We start from the raw sequence: 27,560 nt of genomic DNA, 5'->3' as shown, positions 1-27,560 counted from the left end.
GCCAAACCCAGGAGAGGAGATGGTCAGAGCAGGACTGGGCTAGCCAAACCCTGGAGAGGAGATGGTCAGAGCAGGGCATCGAGGAAGTGAGCACACAGCTAAAGACTTGGTCATACTCAAGGTAGGGCAAGTTCCTCCATTGGAACAAGAAAGACGTAAACAGTAACTTTACAAAAACAATGAGATAATTAATTTCTTGATTGTAATTACTCAATGAAATATGAACTATGGTCAGTCTGGGGGTTCCAGTTTTCATGCTTTTATACGTACCTTTCCAACCACATCCTCCCTTCAGCCCAGTTGCAAGTTTGATGAACATATATTTATCTCTTCATACCAGATAGAAGTTCATCTATGAAGAAGTATTAGGTCTCTGTGAATGGAGAGGGCACATAAAACTTTAGTAGAGAGTGGGCAATTATACCATCAATTACTCTGCTTGTCAGGTTGCTCTAGAAATCCAGCTAGGCTGGTGTTGTGTTCTTTTCCACCATCAATTCGAAGTAACACACTTAAGCCAAAGGAGCTAAGAAGCAGAGGAGTGAAAAAGCAGTCTTCCAGGGCACATCTGTGGGAGTCTGAATCCCACTGGCACTAACAGTTGTCTCTGTTACTGAAATGTAAAGATGGATCAAGAAACCAACACAAAAGCGTTGATGAGATTTCTGTTTGACAAGGATTGCTCTTCTACCCCGGTGGCTCCCAGATCACCTTAGATGATAGAAGTTGCTATTTACATGAGTATTTTTAACCAAAGTAAAAGCAAACAAAGCTGTTCCTTTACAGTCATGCCGCTAAATAGTAAAGATGAAATTTATCTTCAGGGCATCAGGGGTTATTTCATTTTTCAGTGTGTAAAACTGAAATACACACGGAACTATAATAACTACCCCTGAGGGTGTGGGTGACCTTTGACAGCCAAAGGAATTAGTTATAGTCTGGAGTCATGTCTCTCCAGTATTACAGAGTAAATGGGAAGTAAGGTCTGGTTCACAAGATGTACTTTTCACAAGAGGACGGAAGTCTTACAGAAGGAGTTTAGCTCTGCTTCCTCTGAGCCTTAAAGAAAACAAACATTTAATAAAGTAACAAGAATGTCAATCAGTTCTATGAAACAAGGTCCAGAAGAAAAAGATATTAAAAGTATAAAATCATCCTGAAATATACATTTACATTCTATTTGAGTATTTAAATGGTTCACGAAAAAGAATTTTTTAAAAAAATGAAAATGAGTTGTCTTCAGTACTCCAGTAATGAACATTTACTATAAGTAAAATATTTGCCTGTTTTCCCAAGAAATATATTTTGGTCACTCACCATACACAAGAATCTGCTCAAGGAAGATGTGGGATTATCAGTCAGAAATTGTAACAAAACAACTCTGTTTGGTATGGCTTAAGTGCCTATGGGAAGCCTCAAACAATGTATATAATACATGAGATAATATACACACTAATTTAAAACAAAATATGGCAGTAAAAAGGACTGAGTGTCCTAGAGGTGGGGAGCATGATGCCAGTGTTAAAGTGGTCAGCTTGGACCCCTGCTCCTAGGGTGGTATATGTCATATGACTCTATCTGGGCAGCAGAAAGTCACAGCGGAGCCTCTGATGCAAGAGTGTTCTGTGTGTTCGAGACATTGCAGCACAGAACCACAAGGCTGGAGTACAGTGCATACGGAGACTGCTAAGATTGAAGACAGATAACTTTGAAAGTGAACAAAGAGGACTATAGGAAAAGGCATGGAGAGAGGGAAAGGAAGGACTAATGGTATAATTATATTATAATCTCAATAATAAAAGAAACAAGAATAAAAACGGTAGAAGGCAGGAGGAACAATGGAGTAGGGTTGGAGTCAGGCAGAGGAACTTTTCTTTGTGTGACACCTAAGAATACTGACCTGAGTGACATTTTTGACTCGTGTTTCAAAAGACTATCCTCATTGTTTGCAGTAATTTAGACACGCTAGTAAAGAAGAGGATGTCTTACAAGTCAACCATATCCTGTTCCCCTTGAACTTATAAGCACAGAATAACAGTCATCTCTGCTAGTCTTCTTGTCATTGTTCCCAATACGTTCACAAACACAACTTCTTTAAAAACTTACACCATTAAGCTTCCAGTTTAATATGTACGGGCGCTCAGAGTCATCACTCCACCTAGCAGCTAGCTAGGAGGCATCAGACAAAATAGTCACCAATTCTTGAGTCTATCACAGAAGATTATAAGGTGAGCTGCCACCTGCAGACTTCCACAGGTTAGCAGGAACTTGTGAATATATGCCTCTTCTAGAAGTGGGCTGGGATAAGTGGGTCAGTGTTCAGTGAATTTCTGGAAACCCCATTTGCGTGAGTTAGGGAGTTTTAAAACAGCAGGGATCATAGTCCCAAGAAACTCCCACACTTCTGTTTCACTTCTAGGAGATCAAACAGGTTCTCAAGTAAATACTGGAAAACAGAGGGAGAGAAAAACAAATTCAAGAGGATGTATTGACCAAAGTCTGGGCCATTGAGACTTGGGATCCTCAAGCTTCCCCAACCTGGGCAAAGGGAAATAATCGAACTCCAACCCCCTCCAGTCATCCTGTCCTCTCAAGACTGGAGGGGAGGTAAGAAGTAAGGGAATCATAAGTGCTTGCTAAATTCCCAGGGCGGATGCCCTGATTCATTCGGAGGCTCAGACTGGATCAGCACAGAGATCACTGCATGCTTTGCTGATTCTCACACCCTCCCCCCATGCTAACAAAGGTCAGTTCATGGGTGCTCTTTTTACATAATGCATCATATCTGGTTATCAAGCAAAACAAATGCCAGACCTAAGTGAAAGGGAAACACATACAGTGACAACCAAGCGGGATGAAACAGAACAAGCATTAGTGCAGCCTCAGAGATGATTGGCAGATTGAGATCAAGAACTCGTTACACTGAAAGCCTGAAATAGAAACAAGTATCTAAAATCCAGTCATCTAAGCTTCTACTATGGATAACTACAAAGGCAAACTAATATTAAAGTGTGCTGAAGAGAATACATGATTACAAAGTACTGCAGAAACCAGTGACATTGAAAACAGGATATGCACAAAACCAAAGGCTGGCAATTCAGAACAATTAATAAAATGGTTGCACCTCTATCTGGAATAAGTGGGGGGGGCAAGATTATTTTTACTTTTATCAGAAAGGAAAGGAAAAGGGAAGACTTTGCTATAAATCCCCTGGGCATGAACAGCACAAAAGGAAAGAAAGAAAGAAAAAAAGGATGGAAGGAAGAAACGAAGGAAGGAAGGAAGGAAGGAAGGAAGGAAGGAAGGAAGGAAGGAAGGAAGGAAGCTGAAGAACTTGGTTTCAACCAAAGATGTAAGTTTGCTTTGACATATGCAAATCAAATCAACAAATGTAATACATAAACAGACATAAAAAAATTCTTGCGATCATCTCAACATATGCAGATAAGGGCCTTTGGCAAATCTCAACAGCATTTCATGATAAAAATCCAGAAGAACATAGGAAAGGTAGGACCACCCCTCAGTGTGACAAAGGATATGTTTAACAAACCTACAGCCAACATTATTCTAAGTGGGAAAATGTGAAACGCATTTCTTCTAAATTCAGGAATAACATTTGTGCCTAGTCTCATCATTACTCTTATTCAATATAGTATTCAAAGTTTTAACTAAAACAGTAAGAGCAAGAAAATTAGAATAAAAGGTATATAAATAGAAGATGCAGCTGGGCAGTGGTGGCGCACGCCTTTAATCCCAGAACTCGGGAGACAGAGGCAGGCGGATCTCTGTGAGTTTGAGGCCAGCCTGGTCTACAAGATCTAGTTCCAGGACAGGCACCAAAGCTACAGAGAAACCCTGTCAAAAAAAAAAAAGTTGCACTATACAAAAATCAACAAACCAAACTCAGTAACGTTTCTTCATATCAGCAGTGTGCTTGGTAAGAGAGAAATCAGGAATAAACTCCCATTCATAATAGTTTCAAGATGTAAAAATAAAACACCTGGGCATAAACCTAACCAAGGAAAGGGGAAAAACCCAAATTTGCAAATCTTCTAAAAATAGCACAGGGAATCTTACCAAGAATTGAAAAGGGGGGTTATATAAAATTAGAAGCTTTTGCATAGAAAACAAAGCAAAACCAAAACAATCAACACCAGGAGAGAGGAGAGACAACCTACCAAACCTGAGAAAAGTGGAATAGGAAATCTTATGTCCTAAATTGTTTCTTCTAAGACGCCTTCCTAGTACACTTTAGTGTCATCTTCTCAATGGAAATCTAAGCATGCAGAACTCTTCTTTATTCATGTTGGATTGGTCTCCTGAAAGTAACATGCCCTAGTTTTCCTGCTCAGTTGCCTGACTACATTCACTCTATCCTGTTTTCTGAATCCTTTAGCTCTTCTTTCCTCTCTTTGAAATACTTTTCTCCGTACTTTTCCTGACACCTGATTTTCCCTCTGCCTTCACCGGCACCACACCTCAGTCAACAGCACCATCATCACAGTGGATACAGAAAAGATGGAGACTTGGAGAATGTTAAGGGGTTCAAGTGTTGTGACTTGGTGATGTCACTGGTACGGGGTGAGAGGTAGAGAATTCTGGTGCTTACAGTTAGATGGGTGGTCAACGAGGCAGGAAACACTGAGGAGTTTCGGGTTTTTTAAAGGAGGGAGCATGTTTTGCCTCTGGATATTTTGAACCTAAACACTTTCGAGACTCCTGTGCTCATCATAGTCATGGCCTCCCCTGATCTAATTTCCCTGGCATCCACTCTTAAATACTCTACAGCCTCACCTTCTGTGTGTAACAGATCACCACTAAGGTACATGCTCTACACATGCTGGTCTTTCAGAACTACCAGCCGCCATTCACCCACACATTCACACCCACAAGTTGCTAGAATCTTAGTTCAACTTAAACCTAGATATGATATCTTAGTACCCTACTCAGTACCAGAATGTATTCAATCATCTTCTCCTTGTAATTTCTGTAACAATTATGTATTGTTTCTGACTTGACACTTGCTGCAGGTCTTGTGTGTTTTATATTTGTATTTGTATAGTTCATACACTTGAACTTCACTGAGTAGAACCACACTTCATTCAATGCTTTCAACATAATGAGGTATAAATAAATATGGATTGGATTAAACTACATGCTTGGATTTGTGTTCAAACAGCATAGATAGGAAAAGGTTCAAAAGAAAGTCATGCTGAAAAATCTGTAGGTCACTCTCTTTCATGTAGATTTTGAAATACTTTAATTTTCATACAGTTCTGCTACATAACACTTGGTATGTAGCAAACTGTGACAGATCAGTGAACACATATTTTTAAAATGGCTTGATGCTGGGGACATTACATTGACCATAACTATAAATAGTCATAGTTAATAAGATACTCAGTAATGCAAGAAAACTGAAACATTTGAATCATCTTGTGAAAAACTAGGTATTCATTTTAAACAATACTCAGTATGATACCTTGTTGTTTAGAAAACATTTGTGACATTTGCCTACTTCAACAACAGAGCATTCAGTTTACTTCAGCAAGCACACTACCATGTTAAAGCTAAGGATAAAAACCCAAGCCACCAGTTATCGTTCACATCTTTGACTCCACAGACAGGAGTGTGCATGAAACTAAGTTTTCACTCTTAGTGAAATTATGAGCATATATCCACTTAACTAAATGTGAGAACTCTGTCAAGTTCTCTAACAACTCCACAGGGTGAGTGTATCTAGGCCTACCTGTGAAGTGGAATTTTTCCTTGCATTGAAGGGAAACAGTTCCAGGCAGGGAAAACAGAGAAGGTGTGATACAGAGTCTTTAAAGTACCTGCCCTGCTGGAGGATGCTCTGCCCAGAGACTGGCAGTGATACTAAAAGTGCTACAATATTGCCAAGGCCATGAGTTCCATGCCAGCAAATGCTTAAGTTTTTCTATAGACAATTAAGCACCATCTGGGATTCCTAAGCATTGTAACCACATTTTGCCTAAATTTTTGACAGCCAGTACCAAAAGCATCACAGGACCAAAAGCATTCACAGAAAGGCAGGCTGGGACTCGGCCAGCTAAATATCGACCTCTCTGCTCTTCACCAGCTGCTCCCTGTCATTCTCCAGCAACAGTTTTTATGCTAAATGGACTCATAATAATAGATGAGAAATCTAGAGGCTGTCCTCAGTTAAAAGGATAATTGGACTTCTTTTTCCATTTTTTAAAAGAATATATCAAAACAAATTAATCTTTTCAGATAATAGGGGGATATATAAGATAATACTTGCTTGATTCAACAAATGTGGAGAAAAAGTATGCACAATCCTGACAGAGGAGTCAGGAAGTATCCTGCATAATTTCCTTTCTGTTGAGCAGGCCTTACATCCTATTAGATAACTGTTGGTTTCCCCAGAGATACAACTGCCACTATTGCACCCCCATGCTCATCTTGGCATGCTGGCCACTGTTGTGGATTATGGGCATTACAGCTAGATGGGACTACTGATGTTTTCCTTCCTAAGCAGCTTGCATAAAACCTCCTGGATCTACAAAATAACACTGAGCTTGATTTGTAATGGACAATTATTGTCTGGCACAGGATTTAACTGTTCAGTGTGACTAATATACCCAAAGACACCCAATTGGAGAAAATTAATTTTTCCTTTGCTAGAAGGTGACAGTTTCAGATAGCTTCTTGTTTGGGGGTGGGAGACGTGGGGCCAAAACTGAAACAAGCTTTCTAAATACTCATTTAATATTTCAAAATTTTGTAATGTGTAATCCTGTTAAATTTTGAAAATGATCATACTTCTACCACCGGTGGCCTAGAACTACACCAGAAAAAAAATCAGACACCAAGTGAATTCAGGTGTTCCAAACTCATCATTCTGTAATAGTTTCAATCACATGTAAAAATGTCAATAATGCCTCATATTTTTGACAAGTATACATCGTTTCTTTCCCATTTCAAATGACTCAAGAAGGGTTCATGATAGAAATGATGACCCTTTGATTATTTGTAAGGCACTGTAAGTTTAATATGTTGTGTTTTCCTAATGCAGAGGAGAAAACTGAAAATAAGTATGTGACAGTCTTTTCTAGTAAACTTTCACTACTTACTTCCTCACTGATCAGCAATTAGTTCCGAAATCAGTAATGTATTTTCTTTACAGACATGAACGTATTCATACCAAGAAAGGCAACTTAAACAAATCCCTCATTTCCAGTCTGAAGGATGTAGATGACTTAGCAACCCTAGAGGCTCTGGATGAGGTAAGGACCCAGTTTAATTAAATTTAAATATTCTAACATTTTTTACAAAGTTTATAATTGTTTACTGTATTTAATAAATATGAGTGTTTTGCATGTTTTATATATGTTCACTGTATGCATGCCTGGTGTACAGACATGGACAGAAGGACAGAAGAGAGCATAGGTTTCCCCGGAACTGGAGTCATGGAGGATGGGAGCTTCCTTGTGGGTACAGGGAACTGAACCTGGGCTCGCTGGAAGAGCAACAAGGGCTCTAAATTTCTGAGTCATCTCTCCATTCCTTCTAGATTTATTTAGAACTGATGTGAAAAAAGATTCTTCAAATACCATCTGTAAATATCATATCTGTTCTCTCCTCCCGCACCATGTGCATGTACATGCATGCATGTGTTTGTGTGTGTTTCATTCTTTGTATGTGTCTCCTTCTGGGTTTTTTTTTTCTTTTGAGAGAGGCTCTTCCTATCTAGGCATGGCTGACTTGGAACTTACTATGTAGCTCAGGCTGCGCTCACCCTCGCATCAACTCTCCTGCCCCTGCCATGTGCTGCGATCGTAGGCAAGAGCCAACATGTATGGTTCATGTCCTATCCACATGAAACACAGAAGGAGTGGTACTCAAGGAGGATCAGATTAAGAGTCTTTTAATTACTGGCAGTCAAGAACCAGCTTATACCAAAGACTCTTTACACAGGAGAGAGGCAGGGTAGGGTTTAGAAAACCTCAGACCAAATGGCATCATTTCAGAGGTGACCAGATGGTAGAAGTTTGAAAGACTGATGTTAACAAAGGTTTCATAGACTCAGTTGGTTAAAGCAAAGACTTTCTTTTTTATTGTTTTTATTGAGCTATATATTTTTCTCTACTCCCTGCCCTTTCTCTCCCCTCCCCTTCTACCCTCTTCCATGGTTCCCATGCTCCCAATTTACTCAGAAGATCTTGTCTTTTTCTACTTCCCATGTACATTAGATCCATGTATGTCTGTCTTAGCGTCCTCATTGTTGTCTAGGTTCTTTGGGATTGTGATTTGTAAGCTGTTTTTTCTTTGCTTTATGTCTAAAAGCCACTTATGAGTGAGTGCATATGATATTTATCTTTCTGTGTTTGGGTTGCCTCATTCAGTATGATGTTTTTTAGATCCACCCATGTGCCAGCAAATTTCAAGATGTCATTTTTTTCTGCAGTGTAGTACTCCATAGTGTAAATGTACCACATCTTCCTTATTCATTCTTCAGTCGAGGGGCATTTATGTTGTTTCCAGGTTCTGGATAACCAATAATGCTCTTGTGAACATAGTTGAGCACAAGTCCATGTGGTACGATTGAGCATCCTTTGGGTATATATCCAAAAGTAGTATTTCTGGATCTTGAGGTGGATTGTTTTCAGATTTTCTGAGAAATAACCATATTGAAATCCAAAATGGCAGTAGCAGTTTGCACTCCCACCAGCAATGGAGAAGTGTTCCCTTTACCTACATCCTCTCCAACATAAGTTGTCATCAAGAGTTTTTGATCTTGGCCATTCTTACAGGTGTAAGATGGAATCTCAGAGTAGGTTTGATTTGCATTTTTTCTGATGGCTAAGGATGTTGAACATTTCCATAAGTATCTTTCAGAAGAATTTTAGATTCTTCTGTTGAGAGTTTAGGTCTGTACTCCATTTTTCTTAATTGATTATTTGTTCTTTCGATGGTCAATTTCTTAAATTCTTTGTATATTTTGGAGATCAACCTTCTGTCTGATGTGGGGTTGGTGAAGAATTTTTTCCATTCTGTAGGGTGCCGTTTTATCTTGTTTACCATGTCCTTTGATTTACAGAAGCTTCTCAGTTTCAGGAGGTCTCATTTATTAATTGTTTCCCTCAGTGTCTGTGCTACTGAGGTTATATTTAGGAAGTGGTCTCCTGTGTCAATGCATTCAAGTGTACTTCCCACTTTCTCTTCTATGAGGTTCTGTGTGACTGGCTTTATGTTGAGGTCTTTGATACATTTGGACTTGAGTTTTGTGCATGGTGATAGATATGGATCTATTTTCACTCTTCTACATGTTGACATCCAGCACCATTTGTTGAATATGCTTTCTTTTTTTCATTTTATATTTTTTTGTTTCTTTGTCAAAAATCAGGTGTTCATAGGTGTGTGGATTGATATCTGAGTCTTTGATTTGCCTCATTGGTCCTCCTGTCTGATTTTATACCAATACCAAACTGTTTTCAGCACTGTAGCTCTGTAGTAGAGTTTGAAGTCAGAGATTGTGATGCCTCCAGAAGTTCCTTTTTTGTACAGGATTGTTTTGACTATTCTGGGATTTTGTTTGTTTGTTTGTTTGTTTTTGGTTTTTTGGGGTTTTTTTTGTCTTTCATATGAAGTTGAGTATTGTTCTTTTCTTGAGGTCTGTGAAAAATTTTACTGGAATTCTGATGAGCATTGCTTTGAATCTGTAGATTGCTTTTGGTAAGATTGCCATTTACACTATGTTAATTCTACCTACCCAAGAACATGAGAGATCTTTCCATTTTCCGGTATCTTCTTCAATTTCGTTCTTCAAAGATTTAAAGTTCTTGTCAACAGGTCTTCCACTTGTTTTTGAGAGTTGCTCCAAGATATTTTCTGTCATCTGTGGCTATTGTAAAAGGTGATATTGCTCTAATTTCTTTCTCATCCCGTTTATCATTTGCATAAAGGAGGGCTACTCTTTTTTTCCAGTTTATCTTGTATCCTGCTACATTACTGAAGGTGTTTACGAATTGTAGAAGTTCCTTGGTAAAATTTTTGGGGTCACTTATGTAAACCATCATATCATCAGCAAATAGTGAGAGTTTGACTTCTTTTCTGATTTGTATCCCCTTGATCTCCTTTTGTTGTCTATTTCTCTAGCTAGAATCTCAAGTACTATTTTGAATACATATGGAGAGAGTGGACAACCTTGTCTAGTTCCTGATTTCAGTGGGATCACTTTGAGTTTCTCTTCATTTAGTTTAATGTTGCCTGTTGGCTTGCTGTTATTGTCTTTATTATGCTTGGGTATGTTTCTTATATCCCTGCTCACTCAAAGACCCTTTTCATGAAGGGATGTAGTACTTCAGGAAGACTTTTTCAACATCTAATGAGATGATCATGCATTTTTTTCTTTCAGTTTGTTTATTGGTGGATTACATTGACAGATTTTCATTTCTTGAACCATCCCTGCATCTCTGGGATGAAGCCAACTTGATCATGGTGGATGATTTTTCTAATGTGTTCTTGGATTTGGTTTCCAGTATTTTATTGAGTATTTTTGCATCAATGTTCATGAGTGATATTGGTCTGTGAGATTACTCTTACTTAGTAATGTCTTTCTGTGATTTGGATATAAGGATAATTGTAGCCTCATAGAAAGAGTTTGGTAATGGTCCTTCTGTTTCTATTGCATTGGAACAATTTGAGAATTATTGGTATAAGTTCTTTAAAAATCTTGTAGAATTCTGTGCTGAAACCATCTGTCTCTGGACTTTTTTTGGTTTGGATACTTTTGATGACTGTTTCTATTTCTTTAGAAGTTATAGGTCTATTTAATTTGTTTATTTGGCCTTGATTTAATTTTGGTAAGTGATATTTATCCAGAAAATTGTCCATTTCCTTTATGTCTTCCAGTTTTGTGTAGTACAGGTTTTCAAAATATGGCCTAATGATTCTCTGTATTTCCTCCATGTCTGTTGTTATGTCCCCATTTTTATTTCTGATTTTGTTAATTTGGATATTCTGTCTCTGCTTTCTGGTAAGTTTGGATAAAGGTTTGTCTATTTTGTTGATTTTTTTAATGAATCAACTTTTTGTCTCATTGATTCTTTGTATTCTTTTCTTTGTTTCTATTTTGTTGATTTCAGCTCTAAATCTTATTATTTCTTGCCCTATAGTCCTCCTGGGTGAGTTTGCTTCTTTTTATTCTGGAATGTCAGGTGTTCTGTTAACTCACTAGTGTGGGAATTTTTCAGCTCTTTTATGTAGGCATTTAGTGCCTTGAACTTTCTTCTTAACACTGCTTTCATTGTGTCTCATAAATTTGGGTATGTTGTGTGGTCATTTTCATTGAATTTTAGGAAGTCTTTAATTTTTCCCTTTATTTCTTTCTTGACCAATTGATGATTCAGCATTGTTTTATTTCCATGTATTTGTGGGCTTTTTTGAAATTAGTGTTGTTTTTGAATTCTAATTTTAAGCCAAGGTAATCTGATAAGATACAAGGGGTTATTCCATTTTTTTTGTATCTGTTGAGGTTTGCTTTGTTACCTAGTATGTGGTCAGTTTTTGAGACGGTTTCATGAGGTGCTGAGAAGAAGGTATATTCTTTTATGTTTGGATGGAATGTTCTATAGATGTCTGTTAAGCCCATTTGAGCCATATCATCTGTTAGTTCCCTTATTTCTCTGTTAAGTTTCTGTCTGACAGACCTGTCCAGTGGTGAGAGTGGAGTGTTGAAGTCTCCCACCATTAGTGTGTGGGGCTTAATGTGTGATTTAAGTTTTAGTAGTGTTTCTTTTACATATGAAAGTGCCCTTGTATTTGGGGCATAGATGTTCAGTATTGAGATTTCCTATTGATAGATATTTCCTGTGAATATGAAATGTCCTTCTTTGTCTCTTTTGATTGGTTTTAGTTTAAAGACTATTTTGTTAGATATTAGGAAAGCTACACCAGCCTGTTTCTTAGGTCCATTTGATTGGAAAATTGTTCCCCAACCCTTTACTCTGAAATGATGTCTTCTTTGACCTCAAGGTGTGTTTCTGTATGCAGTAGAAGTATGGATTCTACTTTTGTATCCTGTTAGCCTGTGTCTCTTCATAGGTGAGTTGAGTCCATTTATATTAAGGGGTATTAATAACCAGTGATTGCTAGTTCCTGTTACTTTAGTTTCCATTGTTGGTGATGTTATTGTGTGGTTTTTTTTCTTCTTTGGGATTTGCTGCCGTGAGATAATCTATTGTCAGTGTTTTTGTGGATGTAGCCAACTTCCTTGGGTTGGAGTTTTCCTTCTAGTACTTTGTGTATGGCTAGGTTTGTGGCTAGGTCTTGGTTACATCTGGTTCTGTCATGGAATTTCTAGTTTTCTCTGTCTATGGTTATTGAAAGTTTTGCTAGGTATAGTAGTCTGGGCTGACACTTCTGGTCTCTCAATGTCTGCATAATGCTTGACCAGAATCTTCTGGCTTTCATTACTTCCATTGAGAAGTCAGGTATAATTCTTATAGATCTGCCTTTATATGTTACTTGGTCTTTTTCCTTTGCAGTTCTTAATATTCTTTCTTTATTCTGTATGTTTAGTCTTTTGATTATTATATGGCTAGGAAACTTTTCTATCTGGTCTTTTTGGTGTTCTGTAAGCTTCTTGTATCTTCATATGCATATTTTTCTTTATTTTTTCTTCTATGATTTTGTTGAATATACTGTACGTGCTTTTGAGTTGGACTTCTGCTTCTTCTATCCCTATTGTTCTTAGGTTTGATCTTTTCATGGTGTCCCATATTTTGCGGATATTTTATGTTGCGATTTTGTTAGAATCAGTGTTTTCTTTGACCGATGAGTCTATTTCCTATATTGTATCTGCAGTGCTTGAGATTCTCTCTTCTATCTCTTATATTCTGTTATTTATGCTTGCCTTTGTGGTTCCTCATCATTTTCTCATAATTTCTGTTTCTATAATTCCCTCAGGTTGCATTTTCTTTATTGTCTCTATTTCGGTTTTTAAGTCTTGAGTCATTTCTTTCATATGTTTGATTGCTTTTTCTTGGTTTCCTTTCAGGGGGTTGTTGATTCTTCCAATTTTTTTGCTTGTCTTTTCCTCCATTTCTTTGAGGGGATTTTTTAAATTCCTCTTTAAGGGCTTCAAACATTCTCCTAAAGTTATTTTTAGGTCATTTTCTTTTGTTTCATCTGTATTTGGGTTTTCATGTCTTACTGTTGTAGGGCCACTAGGTTTTGTTGCTGTCGTTTTGCTCTTTGTGGTATTGACTGTGTTCTTACCTTGTCTACCCATCTTTTCCTCTGATTGGTGGAGTTGTGGTTGTATCTCTAGTGATCAGTCTTCCAGGTACCAGTGGATCCAAAGCTCAGATGGTTACTCCTTGTGGTGTAGTAAGGGTCACAGTTCCAGTCACTCAGAGGTCATTTGGTATTCCTAGAGGTCACTCAGCGCTCCCACGGGTTACTCTGCACCTCTAAGTGGTCATTTAGTCCTGGTCCCACAGAGGTTGCTTGCTTGGAGCTGCTCACACTGAGGTTGCTGCTTTGGGCATGCTCTGGCAGAGGTCACTGACTCAGGCCTGCTCCAGAGGAGGTTGCTGTCTGGGCCCTGCTCCCTTGGAAGCAAAGACTTTCTGAACCTTTAGGTGCTGCTCGACTAGAATGTTCTGTTCATCAAGGTGTGGTTTTCTCTGGGAGAGGTCGAGTGAAGGGCACAAAATGGAGTCAACTAAAGCAAAATAGGATTGCCTTGGTCAGTTTAGTTTGTACTTTATCTCTTCTTATCTCTCCTATTTTTAAAATGACACATTTCCACCTTTCTCATCTGTTATCATTTTTTAAAAGCTCAAATGACAAAGAAGTGAGGTCTCTGAAATGTGAGTTGTTGGGTTACAAATGTTTCTTCTCAGTCATTTCTGGGATTCTCAAGGCTATGATTTACTCTAAGATAGTCTGTATCTCCTTCCTCTATCAGCTCTCAGGGACAGGACACAGAAGCCTCTGCGATGCCAGAGTGAAGCTACACCTGGTTCTTCTCTCAAGTCACAAAGCTTGTACTTACACTGAGGACACTGTATTGTTGCCTCAGAAATATTTCAAACATTCCTTGTCAAGGTCCAAGGCAATAAACCATTGGCTCAGCCTGTCCCCTCATCCCTCACATTCCAGGGAAATCTAGTCATTAAGAGATAAGTGGCTCTACGGAACAAAGGGTAAGACCTCTGTCCTGTCTGGGCAGTGGTGCTTTAGGTTTTCACCCTTCTGGTTAAGGCCTGAGCATTATACTCAGAAATTCAGCAAAGCCAGAGACCGTCTGAACAGAAGCAATCCGCTACAGTTTGCATCTGGAATGTCCCTTGGAGGTCCAGTGCTAAATGTTTGATCACCAGCCTGTGCCACCATTGGGAGACAATGGAAATGTTAAGAGATAGAGCCCAGTAAGAAGTCTTGATCCTTGGCCCCAACCTCCTTCACTCTGTGTGACATAAGCGACATGTTTACACCATAATGTATAGCTCCATGCAGGACCAAAAGCAAGAAAGCAAATATCATCCCGAGCCTCCAAAACAATCCATTTTTCTTAATGAGTTGATGTATATCAAGTATTTGTGGAGGGGTGACTGTCATAGTCATTCAGTAAATTTAGGGTAAATAAACAATTTCCTCAAATAAATTCACAGATCTTGAATTTAGCATTTGTAAGGCAGAAATTTCTCTTGCCTTTCTAACTACTTTCCCATCAAATTTCCCAGTACTCTGAATACCTAGGCTTGTGAATTATAAACATTTCACCAATCATGTTATTGACCATCATATTAATATAGAACAACATTTATCTGCTTTGTATTTTTGTCCCTTTTTTACTTCAGATCTTTTGCTTTTATTTTGTGTTGTGGACTGCCGATGATGATTGCAACACTATTAAAATCAATTCATATTTGCAACACTATTAAAATCAAGTCATGTGATCAACTGGAAGGGTTACTTTCTGAAATTTTTATTTCACATACTCTAAGCAGAAGACACAGCACATGCACACTGTCGTCATTTCTTTCTGGATTCTGCTTCATCTCTTCTACTACACTTACTTATTTCCTTGAAGGTTATATAATATGTAAGTTAACATAGTGTATGTAGATACAATATACAACATATAACTGGTACCATGCATACCCTTTGTAAAGCACACTTGAAACTGGCATTTCCATTGGCATGTCAGTGCACACCCTTAATTCCTGATTCCAGAGGCAGAGACTGTGAGACCTCTTTGAGTTCCAGGTCAGCCAGGGCTGCATAGTGAGACAGATCTTATGTCAAAAAAACACAAAATACTTCCAAAATGATATTCCCCTTTAGCTATCAAACCAGGGAAATTACCTGTCAAGTTAACTGACTTTCACGCATGATGGTATTTTGTTTGCCTCTAGTATCTCTCTCTAATCCTCAGTCAAGATTCCAGATGTTTTTAACAATTCCTATTTCGTTTTTTAAATCTAGTTAAACACACATTAATTTATTTTCTTCTCCTCTACCTCTCCCAGACTCTTCTTATTTACCTTCTCAAACTCAGGATCCTCTTATCTCACCTTCCTACATGCTAAGACTCCAGGCCTGTACAGCCATGCCTAGCTTACAAATGATTTTTTAAGAGAGAGAAATTTTTTTATTTTACCACAGAACACAGTATCTGAACACCTTGAGAAGTGTTATTCCAGAGATCAGATCTACATCTATGTGGGAGACATACTCATTGCCCTTAACCCTTTTCAGAGTCTGGGTCTTTACTCCACAAAGGTACGTGTGTGGGTATCTTCCCTTTGTACAAATAACTCACATAGTCAGAGTCTTCATCTAAATGAGTGCCAGCAAAGTATTACCCAGTACCTGGAGAAAACTGCTACATATTTGACATTCAAATACAGACGTAGATGTGGAAAAATATGTGAAATTAGTCTAGGTACTGTCTATGGTTTTTTTCAAAATTACATAAGAGATTGTGAATTACATGCCGTTTTGCTAATAACAGCCTGTCCCTAAATGATGTCTAAAAATAAATATACTTAATGTCTGTCTCTGAAGTGAGTATTAGAGAGTCAAAATATAGCTATACCATTTATATATAAGATACATATGGCTGTAAAATTGTTAGATTTTGAATTACTTTTAACATATTAATTGGTTCATTACTATCATACAATGTATGCTTTATGAGTAAAAGTATTTAATTATCAATTATTCAGTCACCAAAGCTTAAAATATAGAATTAAACAAGACTGTTTTTCATTTTTAATTAGACCTATTGTCCTTCCTCTATCTGTGCACTTTAGAAATTATTTAATATTCTTCCAAGTAGCTCTTTTATGCCAATCTAAAATGTACAGGGTAATGATACATTTACCAGCATTGGCCTGGGCTTTAAAAGAAAGGTCGGGGGTTAGTAAAATTCTGGTATCCATTAATTGTACAATTTCATTCCAATCAAGTGAAAGAATATAGATTAAATCAAGGGATGGGGAAAAGTGTCAGAAGTCAAACATTGTCATATTCAAGAAGTAGTCAACAAAATGATTTCTTACCCTATTATTTTTAAAGTTTTTTCATGTAAACAAATAAACATATTTTGAAGCCTTAAGCTCTCCTTTGGAAATAACATGCAAAATCATTTAAATACTACCACTCTATCATACCAAGGTATATCCTATATAAGGACTGGTGCAAAAAATATATATATGTATGTATACACATACATACGTACATTGAAAAGCATGTGTGAATAATGTTTTACTTGGGTAGATTGCTTTAATCTTTTAGATTAAAAACACATTAAATAAAAACAGACATAAGACAAAAATCTCTATAGGATTTATTCACTCTAACTTCAGCTTTCTGAGCTGTATATTGGAGCAAAGAGAAGTGCCAACCCACCTCACATTTTTGCGATGGCTGATCTGGGATACCAGTCCATGGTCACATACAGCTCAGATCAGGTAAGGCAGGCTTCCCGCATCCCTTACTCTGTTGGGAGCCACTGAGTTTCCTGGGGATGCTGTCCTCTCACAGATTCCTTCCCCTCCTGTGCAGTGCATCGTTATTTCTGGAGAAAGTGGTGCCGGGAAGACGGAGAGTGCTCATCTTCTGGTCCAGCACCTCACTGTCCTTGGAAAGGTAGATTTTTCCTGTCCTAACAGCAGAATTTCTGTATTTCACATAACTGGTTATATTGGTATTCACTAACTCATACTTGATAAGACATGGAAATGATGAAACATGATTGTTGCTACTTATTTTAAAATATATCAAATGGGGAAGGGAGGGTGGGAAGGAGGGAGGGAGGGAGGGAGCTCAGTGGTTAAGAGCATTGTGGCTCTTCTGGAGGACACAGGTTCAATTCCCAGCACGCATGTATATCACAACCATCTGTAACTTCAGACCCAAGGGATCCAATGCCCTCATCTAGCCTCAAAGGTCACTGCACATGCATGATGCATAGGCATCCTTTCAGATAAAACATCTGTATGTGTAAAGTAAATAAATACTTATTTATTTAAAATGCATGTGCCCTGTTTTGACAATCCTCCAATTTTCCTCACTCTTAGGCACCAAGCCTTTATGTGTCATTTCCTTTCTGTAGCCTTAGTGCACTAACTGAATGCTTCAGTAATAATATTCAATTATAGATTAAAGTACAATCATATCATATATAAAGCACCAAAAATAGTAACTGTGTAGATTTAGATAATGCAAAGCCTGCAGGGATTAAAATGAAATAAACAAATAACAGGTCCACATGCTTTGTGGACATATCTAATAATTCCCAAAATGTGAAACCTCCACGAAGCCATCTCCAGATTCAATGAAACTATAGTAAAATCATAGAAGTGTGGGTTTTTACACAGAGAATTAACGTTATCATCATCGATTATTATTTGGCTCCTCCCCATTCACTTTGTACATCTGCTGGTCATCCCTGTCCACCTCACATTTGGACAGTCATGCTGGTGAGACTTCGTGGGTATCACTTCGGATATTTCTAGGAGACACAGATGTCACAGCAAACTCCCTAATCCTCTGCTTCTTATAATCCTTCTGCCCCCTCTTCTGTAATGTTCCCTAAGCCGCAGGCAGGGGAGTATTTTGTAGATATATCCACTAGGACTGGGCCCCACAACTCTGTGTTTTGATTGGTTGTGGTTTTCTGTAATGATCATCGTCTGTAGGAAAGAGAAGTTTCCTGGATGAGGGGTGAGAACAACAATTAACTGTGGGAACAAGGACAAAAGTTTTTATATTGTTTTTGGGAATATGCTAGTTTATATTGTTGTTAGGGATCATCTAGTTTATATTGTTGTTAGGGATCACCTAGTTTATATTGTTGTTAGGGATCATCTAGTTTATATTGTTGTTAGGGATCACCTAGTTTATATTGTTGTTAGGGATCACCTAGTTTATATGTTGTTAAGGATCATCTAGTTTATATTATTGTTAGGGATCACCTAGTTTATATTGTTGTTAGGGATTATGTTAGTGTATATTGTTGGGGATCATGCTAGTTAATATTGTTGTTAGGTATCATGTTAGTTTTTATTGTTGTTGGGGATCATCTAGTTTATATTGTTCTTGGGGATCATCTAGTTTATATTGTCATTAGGGATCATGCTAGTTTATATTGTTAGGGATCATGCTAGTTTAGTAACTTAGTGGATCCACTAGATTTTCCCGTGACGTCTTCATTAGCACTGAGAAGTTAGCTAGGTTTCTAGTACCAGTCATGGTTTCTCTTTTGTTGATTGGATCTTAAGTCCAATTAGAAAGCTGTTAATATGCATGCCACCACTGTACTCATAAAGTCCATTGTGCCATGCTGGTCATTGATGTGGTTTATAGGCATCATGGCTGGGTAGGAATATTGGTTATTTCCTTCCTTCAAAAGTTTGCATTGTGCCTTCCCATACCATGAGAACTAGTCCTCAGGGAAGGGGAATTCAGATCAGTTCCAGTTTAGAGATCTCTGGACCTGTTCTTCAAGTGTATGAGGTTCTCAACAATAGAGACTTACTTTCCACCTCGCAGGGGAAAACCAAGGGCAGCAACAATAGGCTGTATGATTTGGGAGTTTTTTGGACAGCCCTGGCCAAAATCTAAAAAAAAAAAAAATTTCATATTTGATATTGGGGTTTTCGTTGGGTGGTCTGTGACTGTTGGAGAAGGCACCATAAGTCCAGAAGAGAAAAGTTTATTAAAACTATATATGATTACACATATATTTCATTACCACATATAATATATTATATAATATATGCATGTATACATATAATAATATAAAAATTATAATAATAAAATATTATGTATTTTCTAGATTTTTAAAGTAGTTAATAGTATGATTTCTTGTGGCTTTTCAGTCCTCCTTGTTGTTCTTTTACTCAGCACCTTCATCCTTCTGTATTTCCCTCCTTCTATTTCTCTAACCCCCTTTCCCATTTTCCCCTTCAGATCATCTGTATCCTGCTGTTCCTCCTCACCCTCCTTCCACTTCTTCAGAAGGAGTTTGTAATAAACAGCATGCCAGGCCAAAAAGTTCGTATGACAAGGCAAAGGAACTGTAGTAACCAAATGATTTCTAAAAAGAACATGGTTGAGGCACCACATTCATGTCTTCCTGGGCTTCCTACAAGGTTGGATCACTGAAGTGTATCTCTAAGGAACGGCGACAGACAGACTCATGCAACCGACTGAGTCTACACATACTTATTTTTGTCAAAGATGGTTAGTCAATTAATAGATAATTTTCAACAAATAATGGTGAAGAATTGCATGTGCCCCTGCAAAGTCTGGAACTCACATGTTATAGAATGTTAATTCAAATAGGTACTAGGTATGAATGGAACAATCACAAACTAGAAAGCAAAATATGGATGTTTATTGTGATTTTAAATTAGTGAGAAATGTCTTAGATGCAACACAATGTGCAATTCATAAAAGGAAGACTTTGGTTCCACCAAAATTCAATTTTTATCCTCTGATGCTATTGTTAAAAATTAAAGCAAACATTGAACATAAGTCCCAACCAAGATAAAATGTCAGGAAATTTCATAACTAATAAAGATATAGAAATATGAAAATGTTTTAAACTCAATATTAAGAAATTAAATGACAAGAAATGGAAAAAATAAGGAAAGGACCACCTCCATAAGTGTTACACAGATGGCAACTAATGACAAATTGTTCAGTATCGTTCCTCACCTGGAACACGCAAATTAAAACTTTAGGTAAAAATTCTTTGTAAGAATCTGAGAAGGTGAGGTGTTGACAAGAACCTGGAGCAGCTGGGACTCTCAGTTGTTAATAATGAATTCAACGTAGTGACAGATACCAGCAGTATGAAGACATCACAATCACTTTGGAAAATGGCTCTCATGTTTCTTAAACAGTGAAACTGTATTTGCCGTGCAACCCAGTCATCCTACTGATACCTATCAAGAAAATAATAACCCATGTACATACAAGTATCTATAGTGCCTTTATTAATAAGCTCAAAAGTTAGCTAAGTGATAGGCCTGGGATTGCCTGCCATATGTTAAGCCCTTAATTCTATCACCAATAATATAAGAAAACAGAAAAATCTGTTGTCTGATACATAGCTCATGTCCTAGTTACAGTTTCTACTGCAGTAAAGAAATACCATGATCATGGACACTCAAAGGAAACATTTAATTGGGGTGACTTGCTCACAATTCAGAGGCTCCGTCCATTATCATCATGATGGAGAGAATGGTTGTGTTCAGGCAGACATGTACTGGAATAGTGGCTAAGATTTATACATCTTGCCAATAACAGGAAGTCAGTTGAGACACTGGATGATATCCCGAGCCTAAGAAACCTCAAAGCCCACCCCCACAGTGATGCCCTTCCTCTAACAAAGCCATCTCTACTGCCACTACCTATGATATTACATTCAAACTACCACTGCTAACAACTTACATATTATAATAGACTGAAACCACATAGCCAAACAACTGATCACCTGAGCCCAGTTTATTTTCAAAATTATGCATAGAAAGAATTTCATGTTTCTGTTAAAATTCAGTGAGCTTCCTTCATTATATCCTGCTAAATGTTCGTATAGAACCTAAGTAATGCTTTTTTCTGACCTCTGCCCTCCATTCCTGTTGCTCCTTCGGGTGGTGTTGTCATGAGTCTCTCATGTCCGCCCCTTCCCATCGCTGTACCATTAACTTCCTGCTATGATAAAGAACACCCTAAAAGATTTGGAAGACATCAACATAAAATACAAAGTGGAAAGAGGGACAGAGTGACTCCGCCTACTAAGATATAAGCATGGGAATTAGTTGGCATGGGTGCTGTCTGCAAGGGCCTTGCTAATCTGCCTTGATTTCCTAGCTGATAGAGGCTTTCAGTGTTGATTAGATGTGTGTGGATGCTGTTCCGTAGATGTGAGAGAATTTGTTAATTTAATCTTGACCTTGTTCTTGATCTTAACATGGAATTTGATGGAGTGTGGGTATGTGGGGATGTGGGGGTGTGGGAGAGTGTGGGGGGTGTGGGTGGGAGTGGGGGGTGGGAGCGTGGGGGAGGAGTTTGTAGGGGGAGGTCTGGGGGGGAGTGTGGAAGTGTATGGGAGTGTGTGGGTGTGTGGGAGTGTGAGGGGTGGGAGTGTATGGGAGTGTGTGAAGGTGTGGGGGTATGGGGGAGTGTGTGGGGATGTGGGGGTGTGGGGGTGTAGGTGGGAGTGTGGGTGGTGGGAGAGTGGGGGTATGTGGGAGTGTGTGGGCATGTGAGAGTCTGTGGGTGTGTGGGAGTGTATGGGTGTGTGGATGTGTGGGAGTGTGTGGGGGTTTGGGGTATGTGGGGGAGTATGTGGGTGTGGGGAGAGTGTGTGGGTGTGTGGGAGGGTGTGGGGGTGTGAGGGGGTGGGAGTGTGTGTGTGTGTATGGGAGTGGGGGGGTATGTGTGTGATCAGAACCAATTCTGCCCTTGTCTGGTCTTGTTTTTTTACTTTTGTCCTTGACAAAGATTTAACAGATGCAAAATAGGATGTCTGATAGATGGAGTTTTCCTTTGCAGTCCTCTGGTCCTCACTTACCAGGTCAAGACTATTTAATGTGGGTAGATAAAGATCCTCTCTTGCCTTGTCATAAGTAAAAGCAGCTCAAAAAATGTTTGATAGAACTAGTTTTGTCCCAGTGTCCAAGTTCTCTTCTCTTGCCCCTTAGTACTTCTTTATACTTGAGAATCTCTGAACAGCTTCTCAGCCTCGCTGCAGAAGCCACTGCCATCAGCACAGATCCAGCACCACCTGTGTTCTGAGTACTATTCTGATGTGGGAGTCCCCTCTGTGTGTTGCTTGTACTGGTTAATGAACAAAAAAACTGCCTTGGCCTGATAGGGCAGAACTTAGGTAGGCAGAGAGGACAGAACTGAATTCTGAGAGGACAGAACTGAATTCTGGGAGGAAGAATCATGGAGCTGCCAGAATCAGACATGCCGAATCTTTCCTGGTAAGCCACTGACACGTCTTAATATATAGATTAATAGAAATGAGTTAAACTGAGATGTAAGAGTTAGCCAATAAGAAGTTAGAGCTAATGGGCCTAGCAGTTGTTTTAATGAATACAATTTCTGTGTGATTAAGCAGTGTTTTAATGAATACAATTGTTTCTGTGTGCTTATTTTGGGGCTAAGCTGTCCGGGAGGCTGGGACAAACAAGCAGGCACGCTCCCTGCAATACTATTCTTCTCCCTAACCCTCTAAGGCAGTGGTGCTCAATCCGTGGGTCACAACCCCACTGTGCTTTTCAAATATTCTGTATTTCAGATATTTGCATTATGATTCATAACAGTAGCAAAATTAGCTATGAAGTATTGACAAAATAGCTTTATGGCTGGGGGTCTCCACATCAGAGAAACTGCATTAAAGGGCTGCAGCATTAGAAAGATTGAGAACCACTGCTCTAAAGGGACACAATGCAGACATGCTTTTTTCAAAGATGGCATGAGGCGAGTAGATAGGCAGCCAGGCAGGCTGTGACCTCACTAGGGATTCCATTCTTCCCATCCATTCTGATGAGCTGCTCTGACTGTGGCTTGTTCCTTTCACTTCAGAATTCACAAGATGGTTTTATTCTCTTACGTTCGTGCTTAGAAGCTTCTGTAGACACAAGGAAAGTAGATTTGGCTTTGAAAGGGTTTAGATGTAGTCCCAGGTCATTGTCTATGTTTAAAATGAGAAGGTGCCTGCTCTTTAGACTGTCTATAAGACGTGTTTTCAAGCCATGTCCTACACAGAACTGTATGTAAAAAAACAGAGAATGTCTCTTTCCCTGTTCCTAAGAGTGAGTTAATACATGTATGGGAGGGGTTATGGGCCCATTCTAGCATCTAACAGTGCACCCAAAATATGTTCTTCTATATTTTTGTTCTCAGGTAAAGTCCTTACCAAAAAGAGATATCTTTTTAGAGACTAATTAATTTTATACTGCCTTTAATATCTCGGCATCTCTACCTAGGCTAATAACAGGACCCTACAAGAGAAGATTTTGCAAGTGAATAATTTAGTTGAAGCCTTTGGCAATGCCTGCACTATTATAAATGACAATTCCAGCAGATTTGGAAAATACTTAGAAATGAAATTTACCTCTTCTGGAGCTGTGGTAGGGGCACAGATTTCTGAATACCTTCTGGAAAAATCCCGTGTCATTCACCAAGCCATGTAAGTACATGCTACGTATACCTCAATTTCTGAGAAATATGTGAAAGAAAAATGTTACATAGCTAAAGCTGTTTCTAACTCTGAAGTTTGTTGATAACCTTTTGTGCCTAAGGCACTTACTATTAGAAGTAATCGGACCCTTCACCAGTGCTCTATTGTCATGCATCTGATAGAGGAACTAATAAATGACCTAATAATTATGCTCCCACCAAGGAGGTACTAATATAGTGAAACAGAGCAAGCAGGAAAACCTTATTTCTCCAGGCAAAAATCAATGAGCAATTTAATTAAAAGATTGGACTCTGCTTCTTTTTTAAACATAACTATTTCTCTTTTTCTAGATAAACATAGATATTTGGATTTTTTTCTTCTTCCTGTGTCTATATAAAAAGGACCAAGTAAAATATTCAGGAATGTTCAGCTGTATGGTTATTTTTGTTACTAGTTGACTTGAAGTCATCAATATGACTCATGTTATTTTGATATTAGATTAAGTGAGTTGTTTTTGGCAGTTTGTAACTAAATGACAAAATCTCTTCCTTATTTAATGACTCTAAAACATCCTTGCTATTCTTACTAGGGAATTATAGTTACCTTTTGGGTTTGTACCCTAGTGGTTTTATTATCTTTTTAATTTTTATTTATTCTTCCCTCATACAATACATTCTGACTGCAACTTCCCCCCGCACCCTGAACTCCATGTGTAAAGTTAGGATCTCCCATGTTGATTTCATGTTAAGTACTCCTTCATTACAGTAACATGTCAACTAAATTCATAAGAACATAAACTCCTACTAGCACATCTTTTATGGCACTAAGGATCAAATGCAAGGCCTTGTGCATGCTATGTGAGCTTTGTATCACTGACTGAGTTCCAGCCCAAGCCTGACATATGGTTTTAAATGGTGTACTGGGGATGGACTGGTCTACCTGGAGTATGATGTTTAAACCTTAAGACCCTCGTAGCATCTCAACTCTGTAACCTACTGTGTATGTGATTTAAAGCAGTTTACTTAACTTCTCTATACCCCCTGTTTTCACCTTTAAGATGGGAAAACATGAGTACATCCCTCTCCATTAAGATAATTCTTATAGTAGAGGATTTAACACAGTGAGCCACGCCTAATAAGTATGATGTCGGTGCAGTCAAGAACAGTCACAAGCACAGTCCGTCACAGGATTGCAGACTTACTTAAAACATTGTGAGGTGTTCTGCAGTTTCCATTTTGTAAGCTGATTGTTAACATGAACTTTGTAGACAACACTGCTGTGTCACGTGTCAAAAGACTGTGCATGCCTGGATACCAATGAAAGTGTTAATGGCTGTGCCAATGGTTGCAAATATCAGATAAAGCATCCAGTGAATTGAAGATATTTGATAAATGGCAGATTGATGTAGGTGGGTCTTCTATTCATGTGTTACTTTCATTGGTTAATAAGAAAGTGCCTTGGCCTTTTGATAGGCCAGCCCTCAGGTGGGTGGAGTAGACGGAACAGAATTCTGGGAGAAAGAAAGCAGAGTCAGGCAGATACCATGATTCTCTGACTCAAGACGGATGTAGGTTAGGATCTTTCCCAGTAAGCCACCATGTCATGGTGCTACACAGGTTATTAGAAATGGGTTAACCAAGATGTGAGAATTAGCCAGTAAGAGGCTAGAGCTAATGAGCTAGGCAGTTTCTTTATTAAACAATGAAAGTAACACATAGACAGAAGACCCACCTACATCAGCAGATAGCATTATTGATGCGTGCACGCCATATGATCGCCTCCTACACGTAGAGAAACCAACATCTTATGCTTGTATAGATTCAACCACATCTTGGAGCTCTTTATTCTCTCTAAACAATATTAGCCTCTCCTGCATTTGGGTGAATAACTATGTGAGAATAACCTACTGATATTTCATTGGGGCCACCATGTTACACAATGTCAAGGCATATCATCCCAGCATATTGTATGGAATTATGGGCCAGAACCATGAGACTGATACCTTCTGACACTGAAGCCCTGGTTTGTAGCCATAAAAATAACTAATAATGATTAAAATCCCTTAATAATTATTCAAATAGTATATGTTAAAAAACAACACAGTTAGGATAATATTTAAGCATGCTTTGTATTCAATAAATTTTTTTTGTTTCCTAAATGATCTAAGCAACTCTTTTAGTTTTACTGAATTACTTACAGGAAAAATCACTTCAAGGCCTTAATTTGTCATCATGTTGAACTACAATTCAACTCTACAGGAGTACCTAAAAAAAAAATTGTCCCACTGCATAGGAGGATTTCATACGTGCGCTCCCAAGCTGGTTGAAACCTCTATTTATTTCTGTTTTAGTTCATTTGAGCTGCATTTTATATTCTAAATAAACATTTTATAACCTTTGCAAAATAAAAGCGATCTTTCCAGATGGATTTTTTTCTTTTATGTGTATGGCATATGTATGTGAGTATGTGGAAGTACATAGCACAGGAAGCCAGCAGAGTATGTGGAAGTACATAGCACAGGAAGCCAGCAGAGTGTGTGGGAGTACATAGCACAGGAAGCCAGGAGAGTATGTGGAAGTACATAGCACGGGAAGCCAGTGAAGTATGTGGGAGTACATAGCATGGGAAACCAGCAGTATGTGGGAGTACATAGCACAGGAAGCCAGCAGAGTATGTCAGGTGTTGTCCTCTATCATTCTTTATCTTATCCTCTTGAGACAATGTCTCTCAACTGTAAGTTTGCTATTTTTCCCAAGTTGGCTGGCCAGGTAGCTCTCAGGAAACCAGCTGTCTCTGTTCCTCAATGTTGGCATTATAGTCACATACAGTCATACACGGGGAGTTTATTGTGTGGGTTCTGGGGTTTAAATTTAAATTCTCATGCTCATACCACAAGCACTCCTCACTGAGCCACTTCTCCAGTTCCATGGGTACATTTTTTTAAATTATGAATTTCAGTGGGCTATATCAATCACGATTATTAAAAAGAAACCCCTATTTACAAAGATATAATGTGTATTGTGTATCAAAGAATCAAGAATGAATGCTTAGCCCAAGCTAATAGTCAAGATTAACAAAGGCAAGAAAGCATTTGTATCCCTAGGCTTCTGGGGCCAGGGAAAAGAAACCACCACAGAGCCCAAGCACAGCCACAGCTGAAAACAGGGTCTGCCTGCCGGTCTGTAACCCCCATAGGACTGCACCCTCTACCAGGTAGAATGTGAACAGACAGATCCTTCATTTGCCTCCTCTCTCCACCAGTCAGTGGACAAGAGATTCAGGTCCTACAGTTTGCAGAGCTGAGCATTGAGGTCTGGGGGTCATAAACAAAGCAGAGAAAGCTGGAGAGCCCATCTGAGAAGCAGGGAGGAGCCAGAGCAGACATGTATCTTGTTTAATGAGCTTGCGCTTTCTTTTAAGAGAATTGATTCTTTCCTTCTCTGTTTTCTCTGCCTCGTTCTATTCACCTCAGCCTCCGACTGCTTTTATCTTTAGAGTGCCTTTGTTGTGACGGCAAATGAGTAACTTGTGACTTAAGCCCTTTGTTAAATGTAGGTGATTTTAAGGAAAAAATGTTTAAAAGGAGGCTGCTTGAGAGAAAATGAGCATATTGAAGACAATGCTAGGTAATTCTCATAAATATAAATTATGGCTGTATCTGCTAGCTTTCCTCTGTTACGACTAGAGTTCAGTAAGCATTGATTGGATTGTTCTTCCACACCAGCCTTGTATAAGACGCCCTAAGAGTCATAAATGAACTGACTGGTTTGTTCTCTCCTGTTAGGGACCAGTGGGGCACTGTGCTAAGCTCACATTGACTTTGAGGCTCTTACCTGCTGTATTGTCTCTTTCACAC

General features: G+C 38.6%; 1 protein-coding gene across 1 annotated transcript in view; it reads left to right on the top strand.

Moving 5' to 3' along the window:
* Myo3a (myosin IIIA) overlaps positions 1-27,560 on the top strand; it is a 170,784-nt gene that overhangs the window by 49,857 nt on the left and 93,367 nt on the right. The window contains exons 9-13 of the mRNA XM_087896675.1: positions 7,172-7,271; positions 15,664-15,780; positions 16,869-16,973; positions 17,068-17,151; positions 23,511-23,713. Coding sequence (XP_087752801.1) covers positions 7,172-7,271; positions 15,664-15,780; positions 16,869-16,973; positions 17,068-17,151; positions 23,511-23,713 — 609 coding nt within the window. The remainder of the gene's footprint in view (positions 1-7,171; positions 7,272-15,663; positions 15,781-16,868; positions 16,974-17,067; positions 17,152-23,510; positions 23,714-27,560) is intronic.

Source organism: Myodes glareolus, chromosome 14 (genome assembly GCF_982192425.1).
Source record: "Myodes glareolus chromosome 14, mMyoGla1.1, whole genome shotgun sequence".
Classification (NCBI taxonomy): Eukaryota; Metazoa; Chordata; class Mammalia; order Rodentia; family Cricetidae; genus Myodes; species Myodes glareolus.
This window is presented reverse-complemented; position numbering and strand designations above follow the sequence as displayed.